At 48.1% G+C, this 20,242-nt stretch overlaps 1 protein-coding gene across 5 annotated transcripts in view; it reads left to right on the top strand.

The window, feature by feature from the left end:
* LOC133512131 (ecto-NOX disulfide-thiol exchanger 1-like) overlaps nucleotides 1-20,242 on the top strand; it is a 48,796-nt gene that overhangs the window by 21,734 nt on the left and 6,820 nt on the right. For 4 of the 5 annotated variants that reach the window (XM_061841470.1, XM_061841472.1, XM_061841469.1 and 1 more), the window contains exons 2-6: nucleotides 2,471-2,537; nucleotides 9,831-10,034; nucleotides 10,360-10,566; nucleotides 10,982-11,251; nucleotides 12,859-13,071. In XM_061841470.1, the coding sequence (XP_061697454.1) occupies nucleotides 2,471-2,537; nucleotides 9,831-10,034; nucleotides 10,360-10,566; nucleotides 10,982-11,251; nucleotides 12,859-13,071 (961 nt within the window). Of the gene's footprint in view, nucleotides 1-2,470; nucleotides 2,538-9,159; nucleotides 9,331-9,830; nucleotides 10,035-10,359; nucleotides 10,567-10,981; nucleotides 11,252-12,858; nucleotides 13,072-20,242 lie in introns of those variants that run through there. The other variant, XM_061841473.1, reaches the window with a different exon arrangement.

Here is a 20,242-nt window from a genome sequence, read left to right as displayed (position 1 = left end):
ACACACACTGAGCTTATTGTCACAATACCTGTAACAACCGTAATAGACTCAACCAAAGCACACATGCACATAAAAAAACAGAACTTTGATATACTTCCGTGCCTTCATGAGAGCCAAATGAAAACAGGCAAAGAGCTGCGGGTTGACCACCCCTGGACTCTATACGTGATACAGTAGTCTAGCTCTAACAGTCTGGCTAAGCTGTGTGGCTGCGTAGATTTGGTTCAAAACAACATTTTAAAAACAATGGCTTATTATTTTACACTGAAACAAAACTGCAACAATATCCAGGTACTTTTAATTTTGCGATATTGCAGTATCACTAATATTGTTACATCACTCATATTTTGTGTCGGTATTATCTATCAAGCTTTCAATTATACCCATCCATCTATTTTAGGAGCCGCTCATCCTCACGAGGGTAATGGGAACGCTGGAGCCAATTCCAGCTATCATCGGGCAGGAGACGGGGGACACCCTGGACTGGTTGCCAGCTAATCGCAGGGCTCATAGGGACAGATAAAAGTCCCACTCACGATCACACCTAGGGGCAATTTAGATTCTCCAATTAACCAAAGTACCTCGAGAAACCCACAACGGCATGAGGAGAACATCCAAACTCCACACAGGCGAAGTGATGCACCTTTGCTGACTTCAAAGCAGATAATCCTCAACACCATTGTTATAAATGTTACCTTAGTACTCATCACTGTATTGGCATTCACCGTTGTTATAAATGTTTATCTTAGTATTTGTCTTTGTGTTGGTATTGCCATCTGTTCCTCCATTTGTTTTGTAATCTTGTGACCCTCTGTTTTGAGAAACTAATAAAAAGGGGGACACCGGTAAGGTTGACTCAGAACGGGTGTTGGAGTCACAGCTGACCAGCCAAAATCCGTGTCTCCCCGAGCTAAACTGAAGACCTCTCTTGTCCATTCATTTGCATAATTCATCCAGCGGTTGGGTTTAAACCTAACAACGCTCTAATCAGTCGTACACCGTGATGTCCTATTTGAGTCATTTTGTTATTATATACTATTTTTCCTCACTTCCTTTTTTGCCATCTCCCACCCCACACACATCTTTTGCCCACCCCAGCTGTACATACTATACTATACTATACTATACTATACTATACTATACTATACTATACTATACTATACTATACTATACTATACTATACTATACTATACTGATATACATGCTTTATGTATATCACATAGAGACTACAATGCATTGTACATACAGTATACTGTACATGTGTTTTGTTTTTGCATAGGTGAGATCTTTGGCAAGAAGACGGTTGATGTTGTTAGTGGTGCCCGTGTGCTCTAGTTCATCAGCGTCGTATCAAAGCCGCTCCACTTCTTCACACGGAATTCCAGAACATTCCACAGAGGAATGCAGAAACATGACTGCTGGGAACTGCAATGTTCCTGGCTTTAACACCACTGATGAGACGATTTCCTCGATAAACAGAAACACTGCCGCTGGGAAACCACATCAAGACGATGGATATGATGATCAGGAAAACAAGGACCACAGCTGCATCCATCAGTTTCCTGATATGAAACTAGCCCCCCTACCCCACCTTCCCCACCACACACACGCAAACACACACACACTCGTAGCACTGCTCAACTTTCCATTAATAGAAATTTAACTAGAGATATGGCAAAATAGGGCAGCATGTTGGAATATCTAGCTCACAGTTTCAAGGTTTGGGGTTCGAATCAGGGTTCCAGTTGAAAGGGCTGTTTTAGGATAGGTGCTCGAGCACCCCTCGGGCCCACAGGTGCACATGTCTGTCGAATGATCACAGTATTGGAGTTGACAGGGTGTCAACTCGGATGTCATGTTTCCAATAAGTGCCCATTTAGTCTGCTTGTGGGAAGACTTCCTCCATCAGGTCAAGTAGGAAGGAGGCAAAATGAAGCTGGGTTTGGTTTTCAGGTTTCTTGTTCTGCGACTATTGCGACACAGACACTGCCGGTAGCCACCATCGTCGCAAATCAGCAGCCGAAGGGCGTCGGCAAAACCTAATTGGTGGCCAATCTTTCAGATGACTGCACACGCAAACACACACTAATGTTTCCTGGCCTGCGGGGTTTATGTGTATGTGTGTGTGTGTATGTGTGTGTGGGGGGGGATAACTGGACAGTGAATTTGGTGTCAAAGTCAAACTTTTTTTGTGAACAAGCACCAAATTTGCTTCTTCAAACCAAAACAGCTTGACTTTGGTATCTTTCAAGTCACAATTAGCCCTTCCAATTAGTTTGGTTTTGAGTACTCCAACTGGCATCGTCTCATGATGAAGCTACCTGATGCCAAGCCAACCGAAAATCCTTCACCCCCCGACTGTGTTATCCATCATCTTATATTCTGTGTTTCTGATTCTGCTGACTCCAGAATAGGAAGTACTTATTTTCATTAGTACATTTCACATCTTCTTCCTTCTTCTGTTCTCAAGCGTCGTCCGGATGTTTGGCATTTGTCATCTGGCATCATGACACCACATGGGAGCACAGTGGCTAACGGTATGTTAAAGCCCTTCAAAATAACAACATTTGTGTCCTTGAGTGTGTATTTGTTTCGTTGCATTTATTTGGATCTCCATTATCTTTGGCTAACGTCATCGCTATTCTTCCTAGAGTCTACGTCCACCATTTCCATCGTTTCACCGCAAAGCACCGTTAGAAAAAACAATATAGACACCTAAAACAACAACAGTCACAAACCCCTCACATCAATTACAACAACGCCAAAACGTTTACAAAAAGTACAGGGCCTAGTTTTAATTCACCCTATTTCCCAAGCGTTGAAGAAAGCACAGTACATAAATTGTCAGATCAACATATATCAGACTTTCCATCGCAGTTTTTTTCCATCCAATTAAATAACATCATAATATCACATGTGGATCTGATCACCATCCATCTTCAACAGTGATTATCCTTGTTAGGCTCGCGGTGCACTGGAGCCTATCCCAGCTAATTTTAGGAGAAGGGTTGTGGTCATCAATCAGTCTCAGGGCACCGATCTGATTATCACATTTCAAAATAACAATCAGGATTTACATATGGGCAGAACAGTGACGCAACTGTAAAGCCTCACAGTTCTGAGGACCTGGGTTCAATCCCGGCCCCGCCTGTGTGGGGTTTGCATATTCTTCTAGTGCCTGCGTAGGTTTTCTGCAGGTACTCCGGTTTCCTCCCACATCCCAAAAACATGCATGGTAGCTTATAACAACCAATGGTACATACCATCCCCTGACCCCAGGGTGGTTGTCACCAACATGTGTTTTCCTGTTCCCCAAGCAACTGCACTCAGCCAACTTCCAGTCCACTGAGAGCATTTCATTCAGTACACTTTTCATTGGCAGCTGTCATTCAATAGTGTCAACCATTTCTAATATAGTGACCGGAATGTAGGAGGGGGAAAATATTAGGGATGTCTGTTGGTGTGATATTCAGCCAGGCGTGCATCAGTTTGTTAGTGTCCCTTCATTAACATGGTTAGTGAGACACGCTCATGAATATTCCGTGAGTGCTAATGAGTCAACTTTTTATGTTTGTGTTATTCTCGTCAAGGCAAACACGACAAGAAACTTGTTGTACGTCGCACACTTCACCGACGCACCTCAAACAAAAGGATTGGGACATGCACTGCTAATTTATCCATCAAACAACGCTAATTAGAAAAGGAAATCCCACCGCAGTCTTAAATCTTAACACGTCGGTTATTGATGACTTGGCCAAGTGTGGTGTGGAAGAACAATCCCGTCGCCATTGGTATTCTCTGAAAATGTTGACTCACACCAGAACCTTGATCCCCCAACCCCCTGCCCCAAAACACTAACAACCATTTTTTTGTGTTCATGTTTCTGTTCATGTTTTTAATCAGAAAAATAGCACTTGACACTATTGTACTTTTTTTTTTAAAAACATACAGTAATAATTCTGTTACAGAACAGAAAGAGTTGAACAGTTGAAGTGTTTATTTTCAAAACGAGACAGGCATTTTTTTCAGATTTATGAAACTCGCGCCAAAATTATCCATTCGGAGCTGGATAATTTTGGCGCGAATTTCGTAAAATGCCTGTCTCGTTTTGAAAACAAACTCTTCAGTTGATGCATCATGATTTTTCAATGGGCAATGTGCTGCTTCTTTTGCCGTGAATGCGTTGGCTATCATAGGGCAGTAAACTACATAGCCATACAAGATGTTGATCTGATGATGTAATACGGAAGAAGTCAGTCACAACTAAGCAGCCGGCCATTGCCCGGAGGTGCTCGGGGTGGGTGGCGGACCGCCCTGGGTCCCTCGGCGTGGGATGTGTCCTGTCCACAGGGTTGCTCTCAGGTGGATTCCTAGTCTTGGTTTCTATCCTTGATTGATTGGGTGAGGTCCATTCTTCCCTTGGGTGTGGGAGTACTCACTTACTGCAATACACAATTCATGTATACACGAAGAGCATATGTTTCACCCCACTGATATTCTTGTTGTATAGAACTCTATGACTCACTGGCAGTCCCACCACATTGCAGTTGTAGAACCAGATTCATGATCCTCGTCTTACATTCTTCTTCTCCTGTCCTTGTTTTGCCTTGTTCTGTTCTTCCTTTGCAGGGTGTAGCGCTACAATTGCACGTAACATCCGTATTTGTTTCTTTGTTGTAGAGATGATTTTTTTTTTCATTCTGTTTACAGTTTGCCACTTTGTCTTTTTTAATCACTCTCAACTTTCTAGAAATTATTTTCTGTTCGACTGATTGACTCTGATCCGCAATAAAACTTAAATTAAAATCCAAAGAAATTATAGAGGAAGCTCAAAAACTCAATTTTGACACATTAAAACTGTTCCAGCATAAAGCGGATGCAGACTTTCCATTCTGCTTGATCTAACAGCCGAACAGGACCACCCCCCCCGTCCCTCCAAAAAAGCATGTCTGCGGATGAAACAGTAACTGTGGATGTTGAGTTCATGATCCCAGTACGATACTATAAAGTTAAGAAAAAAAAAATCACTGCTTTCTTGACTTTCCAACAAACTCTTTGTTAGATGTTTGTTTACTTTGTTAGTCATATAATGTTCATATCGACGGGCTTCGGTGTAACAGAATAGAAGGACAGCAATGGCATTATGTAATCAGAATACAAGAAAAGTAACTATATTAATAGTTATAACAGTTCCAGAAAAAAAGGTAGTCAGATTACAATTTAATCTGGGGAAAGTATCGTTGTTGATTTTGAACACCAGCATTTCTCATAATTTCGAGCACATTAGTGTCATAAAATGTGTGCGTGTGTGTGCACTCCCCCCCCCCCCCCCAATCCCAGTCTGGTGGCCATCTAGGCCACCAAACGCGAGGCGTCTGGGTGGGCAGGTTCAGGAGGACGACCCAGACGCCACGGGGCGATTCAGGTGGACGACCTCGGTGAGGAACCAAACGGGGAAGCAGGAACCAGACCAAGGCATGCCACTGCTCTGGACGAGGACCCCCATGCCGTGGTTGCGAGACGACCAGGGAATGGTCGCCACCGAGGCTCAGTCAGGAGGCAGCCGTGGATCGGTCGCCGCCGAGGCTCGGTCACAAGGCAGCCAGAGATCAGTCGCCACCAAAGTCCGGTCACGAAGCGGTCAAGAATCATCCGGAGCGAGGAGGATGGTGGAAAGAAGAACCAAAGCCATGACCGCCACAATCACCATCACAGCCATCCCGAGGACTCTCCAGCTCCAGGGTGGCTCATCAGAACTCCACAGCTCCTGTCGCCGTCGAGACAGGGGCATGGGACGGCTGCGGACTGGTCGCCGCCGGTACTTCTGGACAGGAACGTGAGGCAGCTGGGGAACCGTCGCCACCTCCTGGACAGCAACGTGAGGCGGCACCACTTCCTGGACAGCAACGTGAGGCGGCGGCGGCATCAACACCTCCTCCTGGACAGCAACGTGAGGCGGCGGCGGCATCACCGCCTCCTCCTGGAAGGGAACGTGAGTAGGCGGCGGCTCCGCCATCCCCACCTCCTCCTGAACGGGAACGTGAGAAGGCGGCGCCATCACCACCTCCTCCTGGACGGGAACGCGAGAAGGCAGCGGCGCCGCCATCACCACCTCCTCCTGGACAGCAACGTGAGGTGCCGGCGGCATCACCACCTCCTCCTGGACGGGAACGTGAGAAGGCGGCGGCGCCGCCATCACCACCTCCTCCTGGACGGGAACGTGAGAAGGCGGCGGCGACGCAATCACCATCTCCTCCTGGACGCGAACGTGAGAAGGCGGCGGTGACGCCATCGCCACTTCCTCCTGGACGGGAACGTTAGAAGGCGGCAGCGCCATCGCCACCTCCTCCTGGACGGGAACGTATGGGCGTGCGAGTCGCCGTTGGAGCAGGAACGGGGGGCGACCGCGGACCGGTTGCTGACAAAGCAGGAGCATGGAGCGGCCGCGGACCAGTCCCCACCGTTACTCCTGGACACGGACGAGAAGCGGCTGTGGAGACGTCGCCACCTCCTGGACAGCAGCGTGAGCTGTGCTCGGAACAGCCAAAACTGCGAGGTGGGAGTGGCGAGGGGGCGGATCCGTTCCCACTGCAACGTGCGCTTGGCTTGGTAGCGGATCCGTAGCGACTGCAGCGTGAATCTGCATCAGCAGCGAGTCAGTAACAGTCGCAACATCAGCGTGGCTTGGCGGGTTCTTCAATCCTTGCTGGACCTGGACTGTGAGAGCTGCCAATTCGGCGCTCTGCCCCTCTATCTCCGCCCGCATTTTTCGGCAGAACACCTTGTGATTTGGTGGCCCCTCCTCCTCCTGGGCTGGAAACTTCACCACCAGCTGCGGGTCTGCCGGTTTCACCGTTGCCGGCGAGGAGTGAGAGAACGAAGACGGTGTCTTATTTGCCGCGCAGTGGGAGGCACAAGAGAGCGCCCGGCCTGGGCATCTCCTCTGGCCACCGCACGGAGGGCCCGGATAGATGATACAAGCAGGTTCCCTCAAACGGATTGGTGTACTTGGACCCACCGGGCGAAGACGCTCGAGTGCTGGAAAAGCGGGGAGGTAAAGCAAACTGACTGGGATTGAAGATCGGGCGAAGAGAGTCATAGTCGAAGTTAATCTGAGTCATAGTCAGGCAGCCGGTCATATAAAGCAAGGTCCTCCTCATAGTCCGAAAAATCTGAGACCAAAAGAATATGTGGTGCTGGACGGGTCGTGGTCGGGATGTATTCATAGCTTGCCGGCGGAGCGTGTGACACGGAAGTGGAGGACATCATGGAGCCTACCCGAATCGGACAGGCTTGGTTTTCCGGCAGTCGGTCTACCTTGCGTCGGTCCAGGCGATGCCGGGTCTTTCATGCTGGGTCCTGTTTTGGCCAGATCGTTCCGTCACGACCCAGTGGAACGGAGGTAGGACCCAAATGCAGGAGTACACGGGAGACGCAGAGGTAATTCGGGAAAAACGTTTATTGTTCCACGGTCCGGGATCGGGCAGTCAGTCAGGTGCAGCAGCAGTAGTCAGGACGTCGGGCGTAGAGAGCAGGTCAGCGGGCAGGTAGGAGTCGGTACACGGGAGATCAATCAAAGCAGGCAGGAGTATTAAAGGAGTCAGGCTTACGCGGTTAGTCGGAGAACATGCGGAGGTTGGTACACACGGGAATACATTCAGAAATACGGGAGTGCTGGAACAGGGCAGGAACCACAACGAACTGGCGCCAGACCAGTCGTCCCCATGGTCCTATATACACTGGGGCCAATCAGCCAGGATGAGGCGCAGGTGTGTGCCTCCCAATCAGCGCGACCGAGCGGGCACCCGCGCAGCCAGGGCTGGACTGGCAGGATCATGACAGGCACGGTGGCGGAGCTGGTAAAGCTTTGGCCTCAAAGTTCTGAGGATCGGGGTTCAATCTCGGACCTGCCTGTGTGGAGTTTCCATGTTCTCCCCGTACCTGCGTGGGTTTTTTCCGGGCACTCCGGTTTCCTCCCACTTCCCAAAAACATGCAACATTATTTGGACACTCTAAATTGCCCTGAGGTGTGATTGTGAGTGTGACTGTTTGTCTCTATGTGCCCTGCGATTGGCTCGCAACCAGTTCAGGGTGTACCCTGCTTCGTGTCCATTGACAGCTGGGATAGGCTCCAGCACTCCCCGCAACCCTCGTGAGGATAAGTGGCAAAGAAAATGGATGGATGGATGGATCTTTTACTTGATCTACATACTGAGTCTTTGTTCACTTCCCGCAACCCTTGTGAGGATAAGTCTCAGAAAATGGATGGATGCTAAGAAGCGAGACAGCACAGTGAGCAAGAGGTTAGCACATCTGCCTCAATTCTGAGGTCTTGGGTTTGAATCCTGGGTGCTCTGTGTTCTTTCTGCATTTGGATTACAAAAACACGCATACTGCATTGAACATTTACAGAACAAGACAATTTATTGCCAAAAATATTATCAAATATATGAATATCATATCAAAACACTGTTGCTCATTTTGGAAGGACTGTGCCTCAGCTGGAAAGTGTTGGCCTCACAGTTATGAGGTCCGGGGTTCAATCCCGGATACGCCTGTGTGGAGTTTGCATGTTCTTCCCGTGCCTGCGTTGATTTTCTCCGGGCACTCTGGTTTCCTCCCACATCCCAAAAACATGCAACACTACACAGTAAAGGGTGTACCAAACCTCCTGCCCAATGAAACCTGGGATAGGCTCTGGCACTCCCTGTGATGCTTGTGAGGATAAGCAACTAAGAAAATGGATGGATATATGTTGTCGTTTAAAAAGTTGGAAAAATACAAGTGTTAGTAAAATACTGGTGGCTCTTGTACAGCCTTTTCAATTAAGACATGTTTGTAAATTTTTAATAAAACCAACTTGCAGACTTATTTTACGCCTCCCATCAAGTCAATTCACACTAATTACGTACATTGGCAGATCTTTTTTTCACTTTCAACAAGACATCATGCCCTTGGGGTTCCTTACGTTGCTATGACAACCGGTCTCTCGGCACGACGCCATTTGGCCGGCCTCGCTCGACTGCGGGAGCTGTATTTTTGTCATCACCGTCGCTCTCCGGTCTCCGTGGTGAGTCACATGGACCCCCATCGGGCGCCGGCCAGAATAAAGCGGCGCTAAACTAGTGCACGTGGCGTAATTGCGCTGTCAGGGTTATCGCGCGCAAGCCGTTGACGAACGGTTGCTTTCGTTTTTTCTTGTTTTTCCGCGTCTCACTGCGACAACGCTCGCTCGTCATCATTAGCGCTTGGATGGAGCTCAAGCTGTTCTCCTGCACTTCCCCTTTCAGCTTCTCCTCGTTTATCTTTCACGGGAAGAACATCCTGCAGGTTGTTTTTTCCATCACACTTTTTCTTGAATGCTTATCTTCCCAATACAATTGTGCTTTTTTTTTGCTTTCATCTTTTCCATGCTTATCTTCGATCAGTGCTCAGATAGAGATGATTCTTTTCTCCCGCTTTTTTTTTTACAGCTCATAATTTTTCTTTGACTTTTTGTCGTTTATCTTCCACACAGACAAGATCATTTTCTCACGCTTTTTTCCCCATCACACTTTTACTTTTCCCATTCCTTATCTTCCATTCGCACGCAAATGGAGAGGATTGTTTTCTTGTTTTGCCATGACTATTTTTCACTCATCTTTTTCTTCTCTTAACTTCCCCCCAAAATGATCCTTTATCCCTAGCTTTTTGGGTAGTTCATTATCCAGTTTTAGCACAAAATGTAAAAAAAAAAAAAAAAGCACAAGTACAAATTTTAGAAACAGATGCATTGTGCAACCTACAAGTGCTAACAGAGTATAGAATTCTGGATTTTTCTTGTTTGTCAGACTCTGTGTGCATGCCAAAGTTGGAGCCTCTGCTTGGCATCATGGGGACGCCCGTCAACCCCGTGATGGCGGCCGTCGGCCCGGCGGTCCAGCCCCTGCACCCGCACCTGACGCTGCCGCCCGCCCCCTTGCCTGACACGCTGCTGTCGGGCGTCAAGGAGATCATCCGCCACAATGGGTGCACGCTCTTCCCGCAGAACCCCAGTAAGAAGCACAACATCAGCTGTAGCAGTTGTAGTCACAACACCAAAGATTCTGATAACACTTCAGACAATAGCAAAAATAGTAGTGATGAGTTTGATAGCAGTACCAAATATTGTGATTACAATAAGGGCAAAAGTAATGACAGCACTGAAGATAATAATAGCAGTAGTCCCGGGTTCAATCCCCGGCCCCCCTGTGTAGAATGCTAACAGTCCAGAAAATATTAATAACAGCAGAACTATCGTCACAATTGTTATTACTGTCATGACTATGCTGATTACTTGAAGTTGTGCTCATAGTAATCAGAGGCATGCTTATGTCTCAGACCTTTCCCCCCCATCTACCCGCCCACGCCCCCCTGGCTGCAAGACGGTGTTTGTGGGGGGCCTTCCAGAGAACACCAGCGAAGACATCATCAGGGAAGTCTTCAGCCCCTGTGGTGACATCATCGCATTGCGCAAGAGCAAAAAGAACTTCTGCCACATTCGCTTCAGTGAGGAGTTCATGGTGGACAAAGCGCTCTATCTATCAGGTTACGTCAAACACCACACTAGCCACACATGCACATGCACACATTTGTGTTGAGTGAGGGTCAGATGTTAGTATGAAAGGAAGCTAGCAACCTTCGCAAACCTTTTTATTTTACATATTAGTAAGAACGTTTGACTTTAACTTTCTTAACTTGATGGAAATCACCAAAGTGCTGAGCCAGGATGTGATGTTGGGCAGCTGGTGGCGCTGGAATGTTGCACCCCACCTTGATCCAATCTATGGCATTGAAGAGTACCTACTGCATGTGTTCTACTTTTAATAGAAGTCAGTGGGTAAAGATTTTTGTGACCCAGATAGAAAATGTGTCACAAACCTACCTCTCCAATGTCGAGCTCCTCATTACACAGTACTGTGTACTGTGTTTTAGTGTTACCGATTGCACTGTTGTGTTTCAGGCTACCGCCTTCGTATTGGCTCAAGCAAGGACAAGAAAGACTCGGGCAAGATCCATGTGGATTTTGCGCAGGCTCGAGATGACTTGTATGAGTGGGAGTGCAAACAGAGACTACTAGAACGAGAAAAACGGCATCAGCAGCAGGACCAGCAAGACTACCACATGCACCAAGAACAAGCACCGCCCTCTCTGACACCAGCGTCCCTGACCCCCACGCCACACCCACATTTCTCTGAGCATGAGGCAGCCGTGTTGGCCGAGGGTCTAAAAGGTGAAGTGGCAGGTCTGGGAGAGAACAAATCAGCGACAGTGAGGGCTACAGGACTATATGGCTAGCACAAGACAGGAGAACAAGGTCTCTTTGGGCCTAGAGGAATGGTTGACTGGACTACAGGACTAGATGATCAGAAATTTGGGGAACTAGAAGACTGGATGATTAAAAAAAGGACTAGATAATTATAGGACTTAATACTAGACAACAAGAGGAATACATATTTAGATGATCCAAAGAACTGAATGATTATATGTCTACAGTGATAGCAAGGTTGAAGATTTGTAAATTAAGTGACTAGATAGACAAGATAATTCCAAAACCTGATGGCTTCAGGACTAGTTGATGACTAGTAACTATAGGTTGAAAACTAAACTGAAAGACTAGACGACTAGAAGCCCCACGGACTAATGGTTGTTGAAACATTGTTCATCCTGTCAGGGCTGAGCCTGGGCAGAACCCCAAACAGAAGCAGCCTGAGCATGGTGCTCTTGCACTATGCCATGTGATGGTCCACCATATTCTGTCCTTGGGTGTAGTCCTTCCTAGGTCACCCTTGTGGACCACAAAGAAAAAAAAAGGTGGACCTGATTCAGACTTTGCGTGCAGAACTTGATTGAACATGAACAGGTTCTAGAGAACACGAAGAGTTCTTCAGAACCCCAGGCCCATGTTTTTTTTCCTAGAACTGTCTGTGTTCGTCACCAACCTGTTGCCCATAAGTGGTTAATGATGAGAGAACTAGTGGACTAGAGAGGAATAGGTCAGTACAGGACTAATGGACTAGGCAACTAGATGTCTATATAACTTGAGCAGCAAAGGCATAGATCTATAAAAGCCAAACTAAATGAGTAGATGGCTTGAGGATCTGCACTGGTGCCAACAAGATCAATAATGCAGTAAAGTACAGCCCAGCTGTTCGCAACATTAGAGTGTGCCTTGTTGCTAACAGCTGCACACAAAACTTGGCGTTAAATAAATAGTGTGTGTGTGTTCAGTGAATAGTGAGTGTGTGCATTTAGAACGTTGCGTTTTGTGTCATTGTGCGGCATGTTGTAACGTGTGGCTAATCTGCGGCGGCGGTGTCTCTGAAGCTTTTTGAAGCTTTTTATCGGGCGGCGTGCGCGTTAAAGGCTCCCTAAAGGCTGCCTAATACCACGCGTCTTCGCCTCGCTGCTCTGATTGTCATTGAAATGAGACGCCAGGCTCGTCGCTGACGGAACGACGACAGGCGGAGTCGAGCCGCCTGACGGGGCCCCAGGAGCGCTCGTGTTCGTCACCCGCACGGGAATAATTTGAGTCTTTGTCAGCGTGTGGCACGATTGGACGCTCAAACTCCCGTGAAGGAACGATCACATCCAATCAGAATCAATCTGGAATCGCTCCTCTATTGTGCTGGAATGGTGTGTGTGTAGGTCTCAAGGACAACAGGAAGGAACTGATAACCGTATTTTTTCCGGTTTCCTGTTCTATGATAATCATCGCATTAGGGCGATGGCATCTGTTCTGAAATCAACAGAAAAAAAAGCCAAAGAAAAAGCACCTTGGCATGACTATGTGTCTGTGTGTTTATGTATATGTGTGTATGCGTGTGTGTTTTCTACTAGACAAGAAGCAGTTCAGCTGGGCTGTGTCCGTGCTTTTGTCGTGGCTGGACGGCGGTGAGGTGAACCATGCTAGTGCCAACAAGATGTACGCGTTGATCGAGAGCGCCAATGCTCACGCAACACAGCTGCACAGGGATGCCGCGCAGCAACGTCGGGTGCTGCGCAAAGCACAAGACGCCTTCAACAAAGCACTCACCAGCATACTCATGCAGTGTAAGAACACTCACATACACAGAACGTGTGGGTGCAAGGAAGTCACTTGTTGTATTCATACCACTAACATTGCCAAGGCAACAGCACAGGTCAAACATCATCCGTCCATCAGCTGACATGCATTCTTTCATGTCATCTGTCTTTTTATTCATTCATCATTCATGCAGTCAGCAATCAAAGAAAGTCTTGAGAATGGAAAGCAGTCTGACTTGTGACCAGTCACCTCACGCACTCCATGCACAAACCAACGAGTCCCAATGAAAGTCAGCTGCAAGTGGGAATTTCATGACAAGTCACAAATAGCTTGTCCATCACAGGCTGACCTGGCCAAGCATTTTTTTGGGGGGGTTCTTTTAATCCCTGATGAATTTCCAAAACACACAGCCATTATTTAACAAAACACAATTACAGACTACTATTCAACAAATACTAGATGATTAATTGTGGGTAGCCTGTCTAATGTCAACAAATCCATGCATGCCAAGTGACCCCACCGGAGTGCTGGTGTAGATTATAAACTACAGGGTGCGGGATGTGCTTACGAGTCGTGACGTCGTTGGAGCCTTCCCGGTGTGCCGTGCACTTTCAAACCAACAACTGAAGCAGCAGACATCAAGCCTCATGCATGTCGTCTCCTCCCCCTCTCCTCCCCACACCACTTTGGCTTCCTCTTCATTGTTGTTAAGACCTGATTGGCTAACCCTCATCTCAGTTTCACTCGGCAGCGAATTGCTAAATTATAGTGAGGTGAGAGAGTTGAAAAGAATGCAGGGAAGTATGAAAGCACTGGGTGGTGAAGAAAAAAATAACATGGAAGAACGAAAAAGATGAGAGCAAGGTGAGGCAAAATGTGCAAAGCTGACAGATCTTTTGATTGTATGAAGGCGACAGCAGTACGACAACAGGTGGGCACAGTGGGAAAATGGCAAAATCTTTGCCCTCGCAGAACATGCATTTATCATGCAAAGGATTTGCCATACGCAATTGTGAAATACTGTAAACTTTCTGTATTGCATGATTGATGCTTACGGCCATGCTACCCCGAGAAAGCCCGATCTCGTCAGATCTCGAAAGCTAAGCATTTTTGGCATTGCTTAGTACAAGGATGAGAGACCGCCTGGGAATACCAGGTGCCGTAAGATTCTCTTCCCGGCTAAATGCAAAGGGGTTGCGTCAGGAAGGGCACCCGACGTAAAACTCTGCCAAACAAATATGTGTGCATCTAAGATGACACGCTGTGGCGACGACGAACGGGACAAGCCGAAAGGAAAATAAGAAGAAGTATTGCATGATTGATTGTATTTGTTGGTCACCATTAGAAAATGACCTAACTTTGATGAGGTCACATTAGTGTTGAAGTAGTTGAGGGTACAAAGTGTACTTTCTCTGATAGGATAAAATGTAAACGTTCCAAAGGGCCCATTTGTGTGTTATTTATAGCTCTTTCTTTCATGAAGTGGTTTTGTTTATTAAGAACACAATACTCATGATGATTATAATTGTTATTATTATTATCACCAGCAACATCAGGAGTGAAGAGGAGTTATTGAGGAACTGGGTGATCCCATTAATGGTGGCAGTAAGGAGGAGGATGAGAATGAAATGGGAAGCGACAAAAACCAGACCAATAGAGTTGCCGTGGAGAAGGCTGCCTTCCTGCGTAGTCATTTGTATTACGCACAATACATTGTATACTGCAAAAATAATGACACGTAAAATCACACTCACCGCTCATTGGTTTAGGGGCTTTGTTGCACTTCAGGATAAACCAAAAAAGTTTGGGGGTCCTTTTCATCTCAAATTGGCCATCTGAATTTTTGGCTCAGTACAGCCCTGAATGGAAATTTTCAACCTTCACTGCACATGTGAGTGATTTCACATCTAAGTTGAAAAGTAAGCCGAGCTTGGCCCCCACTACATCAAAAATGTTTCAGATAGCAGTGTACAACCCTCACCCCACACCCCCACCTGTCTTGGAGTGGAGTCCAGCCCCCTGAAAAAAACCCATGGACCCAATCTACCCAACCCACAAAAATCGGGCTAGAACCGCCAATGTGTGAAAGTTCCCATGTAAGTACACATGTGAGTACACATGTAATCATATAAAAGTACAGCTGGCATAAGTTCCAGAACTCCCATGATCCTCGTGAGGATAAGCAGCTCAGAAACCGGACAGGTGTATAATAGGTATAAAAATAAAATGAAAAATGAAAATAATCTTATAGTTACAGAAGTTTACATACAGGGTGTCACAGAAGCCCATAAGTAAGCCCATAAGGAAAAATAAATGTTTCTTGACATAAACCATTTTTATTTATAAAACATGCTCTATTGCTTCATAATATGCTGACTGTACATCTTTGACCACATCTTTCCTCATCCAAAACACTTCCTGTTTTTTTAAACTTGACAATAAGTTTTGCGAGTGTCGTGTGTGTGATACTCTTCCTATGTTTTCTGTTAAATCCGCTTGCAACCATACGACTGCTTGCTGAACAAATGCATTCTTTGGGTTTTCTGAAATCTAAAGGAATATAGCTTAGAACCGTGTATGTATGGAATGTATCATATTCCAAAAACATGCAACATTAATTAACTCTAAATTGCCCCTAGGTGTGATTGTGAGTGCGTCTGTTTGTCTCAATGTGCCCTGCGATTGGCTGGCAACCATTCAGGGTGTACCCCGCCTCCTGTCCGTTGAAAGCTGGGATAGGCTCCAGCACTCCCCCCATTCCTTTTGAGGATAAGCGATGATATATATATATATACATACACATACATACATACATATATATATACTGTGTGCCCTTGCCCATTTGCGGTTCATTGTTGGTGGCAACGCACATTTGCAGCTTTTGCTCTCCGAGTTTTTTTGTTTTAAATGTCCCGTATTTTCACGATTTTAGAGGTCTTAAATTGTCTTCTAAATAAACAAGGCTCTACATTAGACATCCTTCTTCTTTTCCTTTAGACTTGTCCCATTAGGGGTCGCCACAGCATGTCATCTTTTTCCTTCTAAGCCTATCTTGTGCATCTTCTTCTCTAACACCCACTGTCCTCATGTCCTCCCTCACAACATCCACCAACCTTTTCTTTGGTCTTCCACTCGCTCTTTTGCCTGGCAGGTCCATCCTCAGCACCCTTCTACCAACATACTCACTCTCTGGCCTCTGAACATGTCCAAACCATCCAAGTCCGCTCTCTCTAACCTTGTCTCCAAAACATCCAACTTTGGCTGTCCCTCTAATGAGCTCATTTCTAATCCTATCCAACCCACTCACTCCGAGTGAGAACCTCAGCATCTTCATTTCTGCTACCTCCAGTTCTGGTTCCTGTGTTTTCAGGGCCACCATCGCTAATCAGTACATCATGACTGGCCTCACCACTCTTTTATAAACTTTGCCCTTCATCCTTGTGGATACTCTTCTGTCACAGAGAACACCAGACACCTTCCGCCAACTGTTCCACCCTGATTGGACCTGTTTCTTTACTTCTTTACCACACTCACCATTGCTCTTTATTGTTGACCCCAAGTATTTGAAGTCGTCCACCCTCGCTATCTCTTCTCCTTGGAGCTTCACTCTTCCCCCACCACCCCTCTCATTCATGCGCATATACTGTGTTCTACTTCAGATAATCTTCATTTCTCTCCTTTCAAGTGCGTGCCTCCATTTTTCTAATTGTTCCTCTGCCTGCTCCCTGCATTCACTGCAGATCACAATATCATCTGTGAACATCATAGTCCAAGTTTCCAGTCTAACCTCATATGTCAGCCTATCCAATACTACCTCAAACACGAAGGCGCTCAGTGTGGAACCCTGATGCATTCCCACCTCCACCTTAAATTCTTCTGTCACTCCTACAGCAGACGTCACCACTGTTGTGCTGCCCTCATGCATGTCCTGCACTATTCTAACATATTTCTCCACCACACCAGACTTGCACATGCAGTACCACAGTCCTTTTCTTGGTACTCTGTCATAGGCTTTCTCTCGGTCTACAAAGACACACTGTAGCTCCTTCTGACCTTCTCTGTACTTTTCCACGATCATCCTCAAGGCAAATAATGCATCCGTGGTACTCTTTCCATTAATAGGACACTCTAAATTGCACCTAGAAGTGATTGTGAGTGCGGCTGTTTGTCTCAGTGTGCCCTGCGATTGGCTGGCAACCAGTACAGGGTGTACCCCACCTCCTGCCCGTTGACAGCTGGGTTAGGCTCCACCACTCACCGCGACCCTTGTGAGGGTAAGCGGCTAAGAAAATGGATAGATGGATGGTATTCTTTCTTGGCATGAAACTATACTGTTGCTTTCAGATACTTACTTCTGTCCTGAGTCTAGCCTCCACTACTCTTTCGCTTAACTTCATTGTGTGACTCATCTTTATTCCTCTATAATTTCCACAGCTCTGAACATCGCCTTTGTTCTTAAAAATGGGGACTAGCAAACTTTCTTCTGGCATCTTCTCTCCTGCTAATATTCAATTGAATAAGTTGGACAAAAACTCCACAGTCACCTCTCCAAATTGCTTCTATACCTCCACTGGTATGTGATCAGGACCAACTGTCTTTCCATTTTTCATTCTGTTCAGTGCCTTTCTAACTTCTCTCTTACTAATTATTGCCACTTCCTGGTCATTCACGCTTGCCTATTCAACTCTACCTTTTCTCCCATTCTCTTCATTCATTAACTTCTCAAAGTACTCTTTCCATCTATTTAGGACACAACTGGCACCAGTCAACATGTTTCCATTGCTATCCTTAATCACCTTTACTTGCTGCACATCCTTCCCACCGTAAGTCTGACTCCCTTGATACACCTGCCTGCTTTGCTCATTCTCCCGCATACCGACTCCTGCCTGCCCGCTCACCTGCTCTCTTCGCTCGACGTCCCAACTACCGCTGCTGGACCTGACTGCCTGCCCGATCCCCGACCATTTAATAATAAACTTTTTTCCTCGAACTACCTTGTATCTCCCGAATCCTGCATTTGGGTCTTACCTCCGTTCCGATCGTGACAGAACGATCTGGCCAAAACAGGACCCACCGGGAAAGACCCGGCAATGCCGGGACCGACTGCCGAGGACCAAGCCTGTCCGATCCGGGCAGGCTCCATGACGTCTTCCGCTTCCATGTCATACGCTCCGCCGGCGAGCTATGAATACCTCCCGGCCACGACCCGTCCATCACCTCATATTCTTTTGGACTCGGATTTTTCGGACTATGAGGAGGACCTTGATTTATATGACCAGCTGCCTGATTACGACTCAGATTATTTCGATTACGAATCTCTTCGCCCGATCTTTTCATCCCAGTCAGTTCGTTTCCAGCACCCGAGCGTCTTCGCCCAGTAGATCCGAGTACACCAACCCGTTTGTGGGAACCCACTTGCCCATCTACCTGGGACCTCTGCGTGGCGGCCAGAGGAGACACCCTGGCTCGGCGCTCCCTTGTGCCTCCCGCTGCGCGGCAACAAAGACACCGTCCTCGTCCTCCCACACCTCGGCGGCAACGGTGAAACCGGCAGACCCGCAGCTGGTGGCGAAGCTTCCAGCCCAGAGGGAGGAGGAGCCGCCAAATCACAAGGTTTTCTGCCACGAAATGCGGGCGGAGATAGAGCGGCAGAGCGCCGAATTGGCGGCTCTCATGACCCAGGTTCAGCAAGGATTGAAGAACCAGCCGAGCTAAGCTGACGTCTCGACTACTGACTCGCTGCTGACGCAGATTCACACTGCAGTGGGAATGGATATGTCGCCTCGCCAAGCGCACGTTGCAGTGGGAACGGGTCCGCCACCTCGACACGCCCACGTTGCAGTTCCGACAGACTCGTTACTCACTTTTGCTCACGCGGCAGTGGCAACTGATCCTATACCAAGCCAAGCGCATGTTGCAGTGGGAACTGATCCGCCACCTCGACACGCCCACATTGCAGTTTCAACGGACTCGTTTCTGACTCATGCTCACGCGGCAGTTGGAACTGACCCGCTCCCAAGACACGCCCACGTGTCAGTTTCGACTGCCTACTCTCGTTCACGTTGGCATGGAAACAGATCCGCCACCACGCCACGCCCACGTTACTGTATCAACGAATGCACTGCAAGCACACGTGACAATTGGAACGGATCCGCCTCCTCGCCATTCCCACGTAGTTGTGGAAACGGATCCGCCTCCTCGCCATTCCCACATCGAAGTTTTGGCTGTTCCGAGCAGAGCTCAAGTGGCAGTGGAGACCGATCCGCCGCCGCCTCACGTTACTGTCCAGGAAGTGGCGATGTCTCCGCAGCCGCTTCTCGTCCGTGTCCAGGAGTACCGGTGGCGCCCGGCCCGTGGCCGCTCCACGCTCCTGCTTCATCGGCGACCAGTCTGCGGTCGCCCCCCATTCCTGCTCCGATGGCGACGGGCACGCCCATACTTTCCCGTCCAGGAGGTGGCGATGGTGCCGCCGCCTTCTCAGGTTGCTGTCCAAGAGGAGGTGGTGATGTTGGCGCTGCCGCCGCCTTCTCACGTTGCTGTCCAGGAGGAGGTGGCGCTGATGCCGCTGCCGCCTTCTCACGTTCCCGTCCGGGAGGATGTGGCAAGGACGCCGCCGCCTTCTCACGTTCCCGTCCAGGAGGAGGTGGCGATGGCGATGCCGCCGCCTTCTCTCGTTGCTGTCCAGGAGGAGGTGGCGATGGCGATACCGCCATCTTCTCACGTTCCTGTCCAGGAGGACCAGCGGCAACCGGTCCGCGGCCGCCTTCTCACGTCCCTGTCTCAACGGCGACAGGAGCTGGGGAGTTCTGTTGAGCCACCCCGGAGCCGGAGAGACTTCGGGATGGCTGTGATGGTAATGGTGGCGGTCATGGCTCTGGTCCTTCTCTCCATCATCCTCTTCGCTCCTGATGGCTCCCAGCTTCTTCATGACCTGGCCCCGTTGGTGACCAATCCACGGCTGCCTCCTGACCAAGGCTCGGTGGCGACCAATCCCTGGTCGTCTCGCAACCATGGCATGGGAGGTCCTCGTCTGGAGCAGTTGCCTGCCTTGGTCTGGTTCCTGCTTCGCTGTTTGGTTCCTCACCGAGGTCGTCCACCCGAATCGCCCTGTGGGGATCCTGGTTCTTGGCGTCCGGGTCGTCCTCCTGACCTGTCCTCCCGGACGCCTCGCGTTTGGTGGCCTGGATGGCCACCAGA

This window comes from Syngnathoides biaculeatus, chromosome 14 (genome assembly GCF_019802595.1).
Source record: "Syngnathoides biaculeatus isolate LvHL_M chromosome 14, ASM1980259v1, whole genome shotgun sequence".
Lineage (NCBI taxonomy): Eukaryota > Metazoa > Chordata > Actinopteri > Syngnathiformes > Syngnathidae > Syngnathoides > Syngnathoides biaculeatus.
This window is presented reverse-complemented; position numbering and strand designations above follow the sequence as displayed.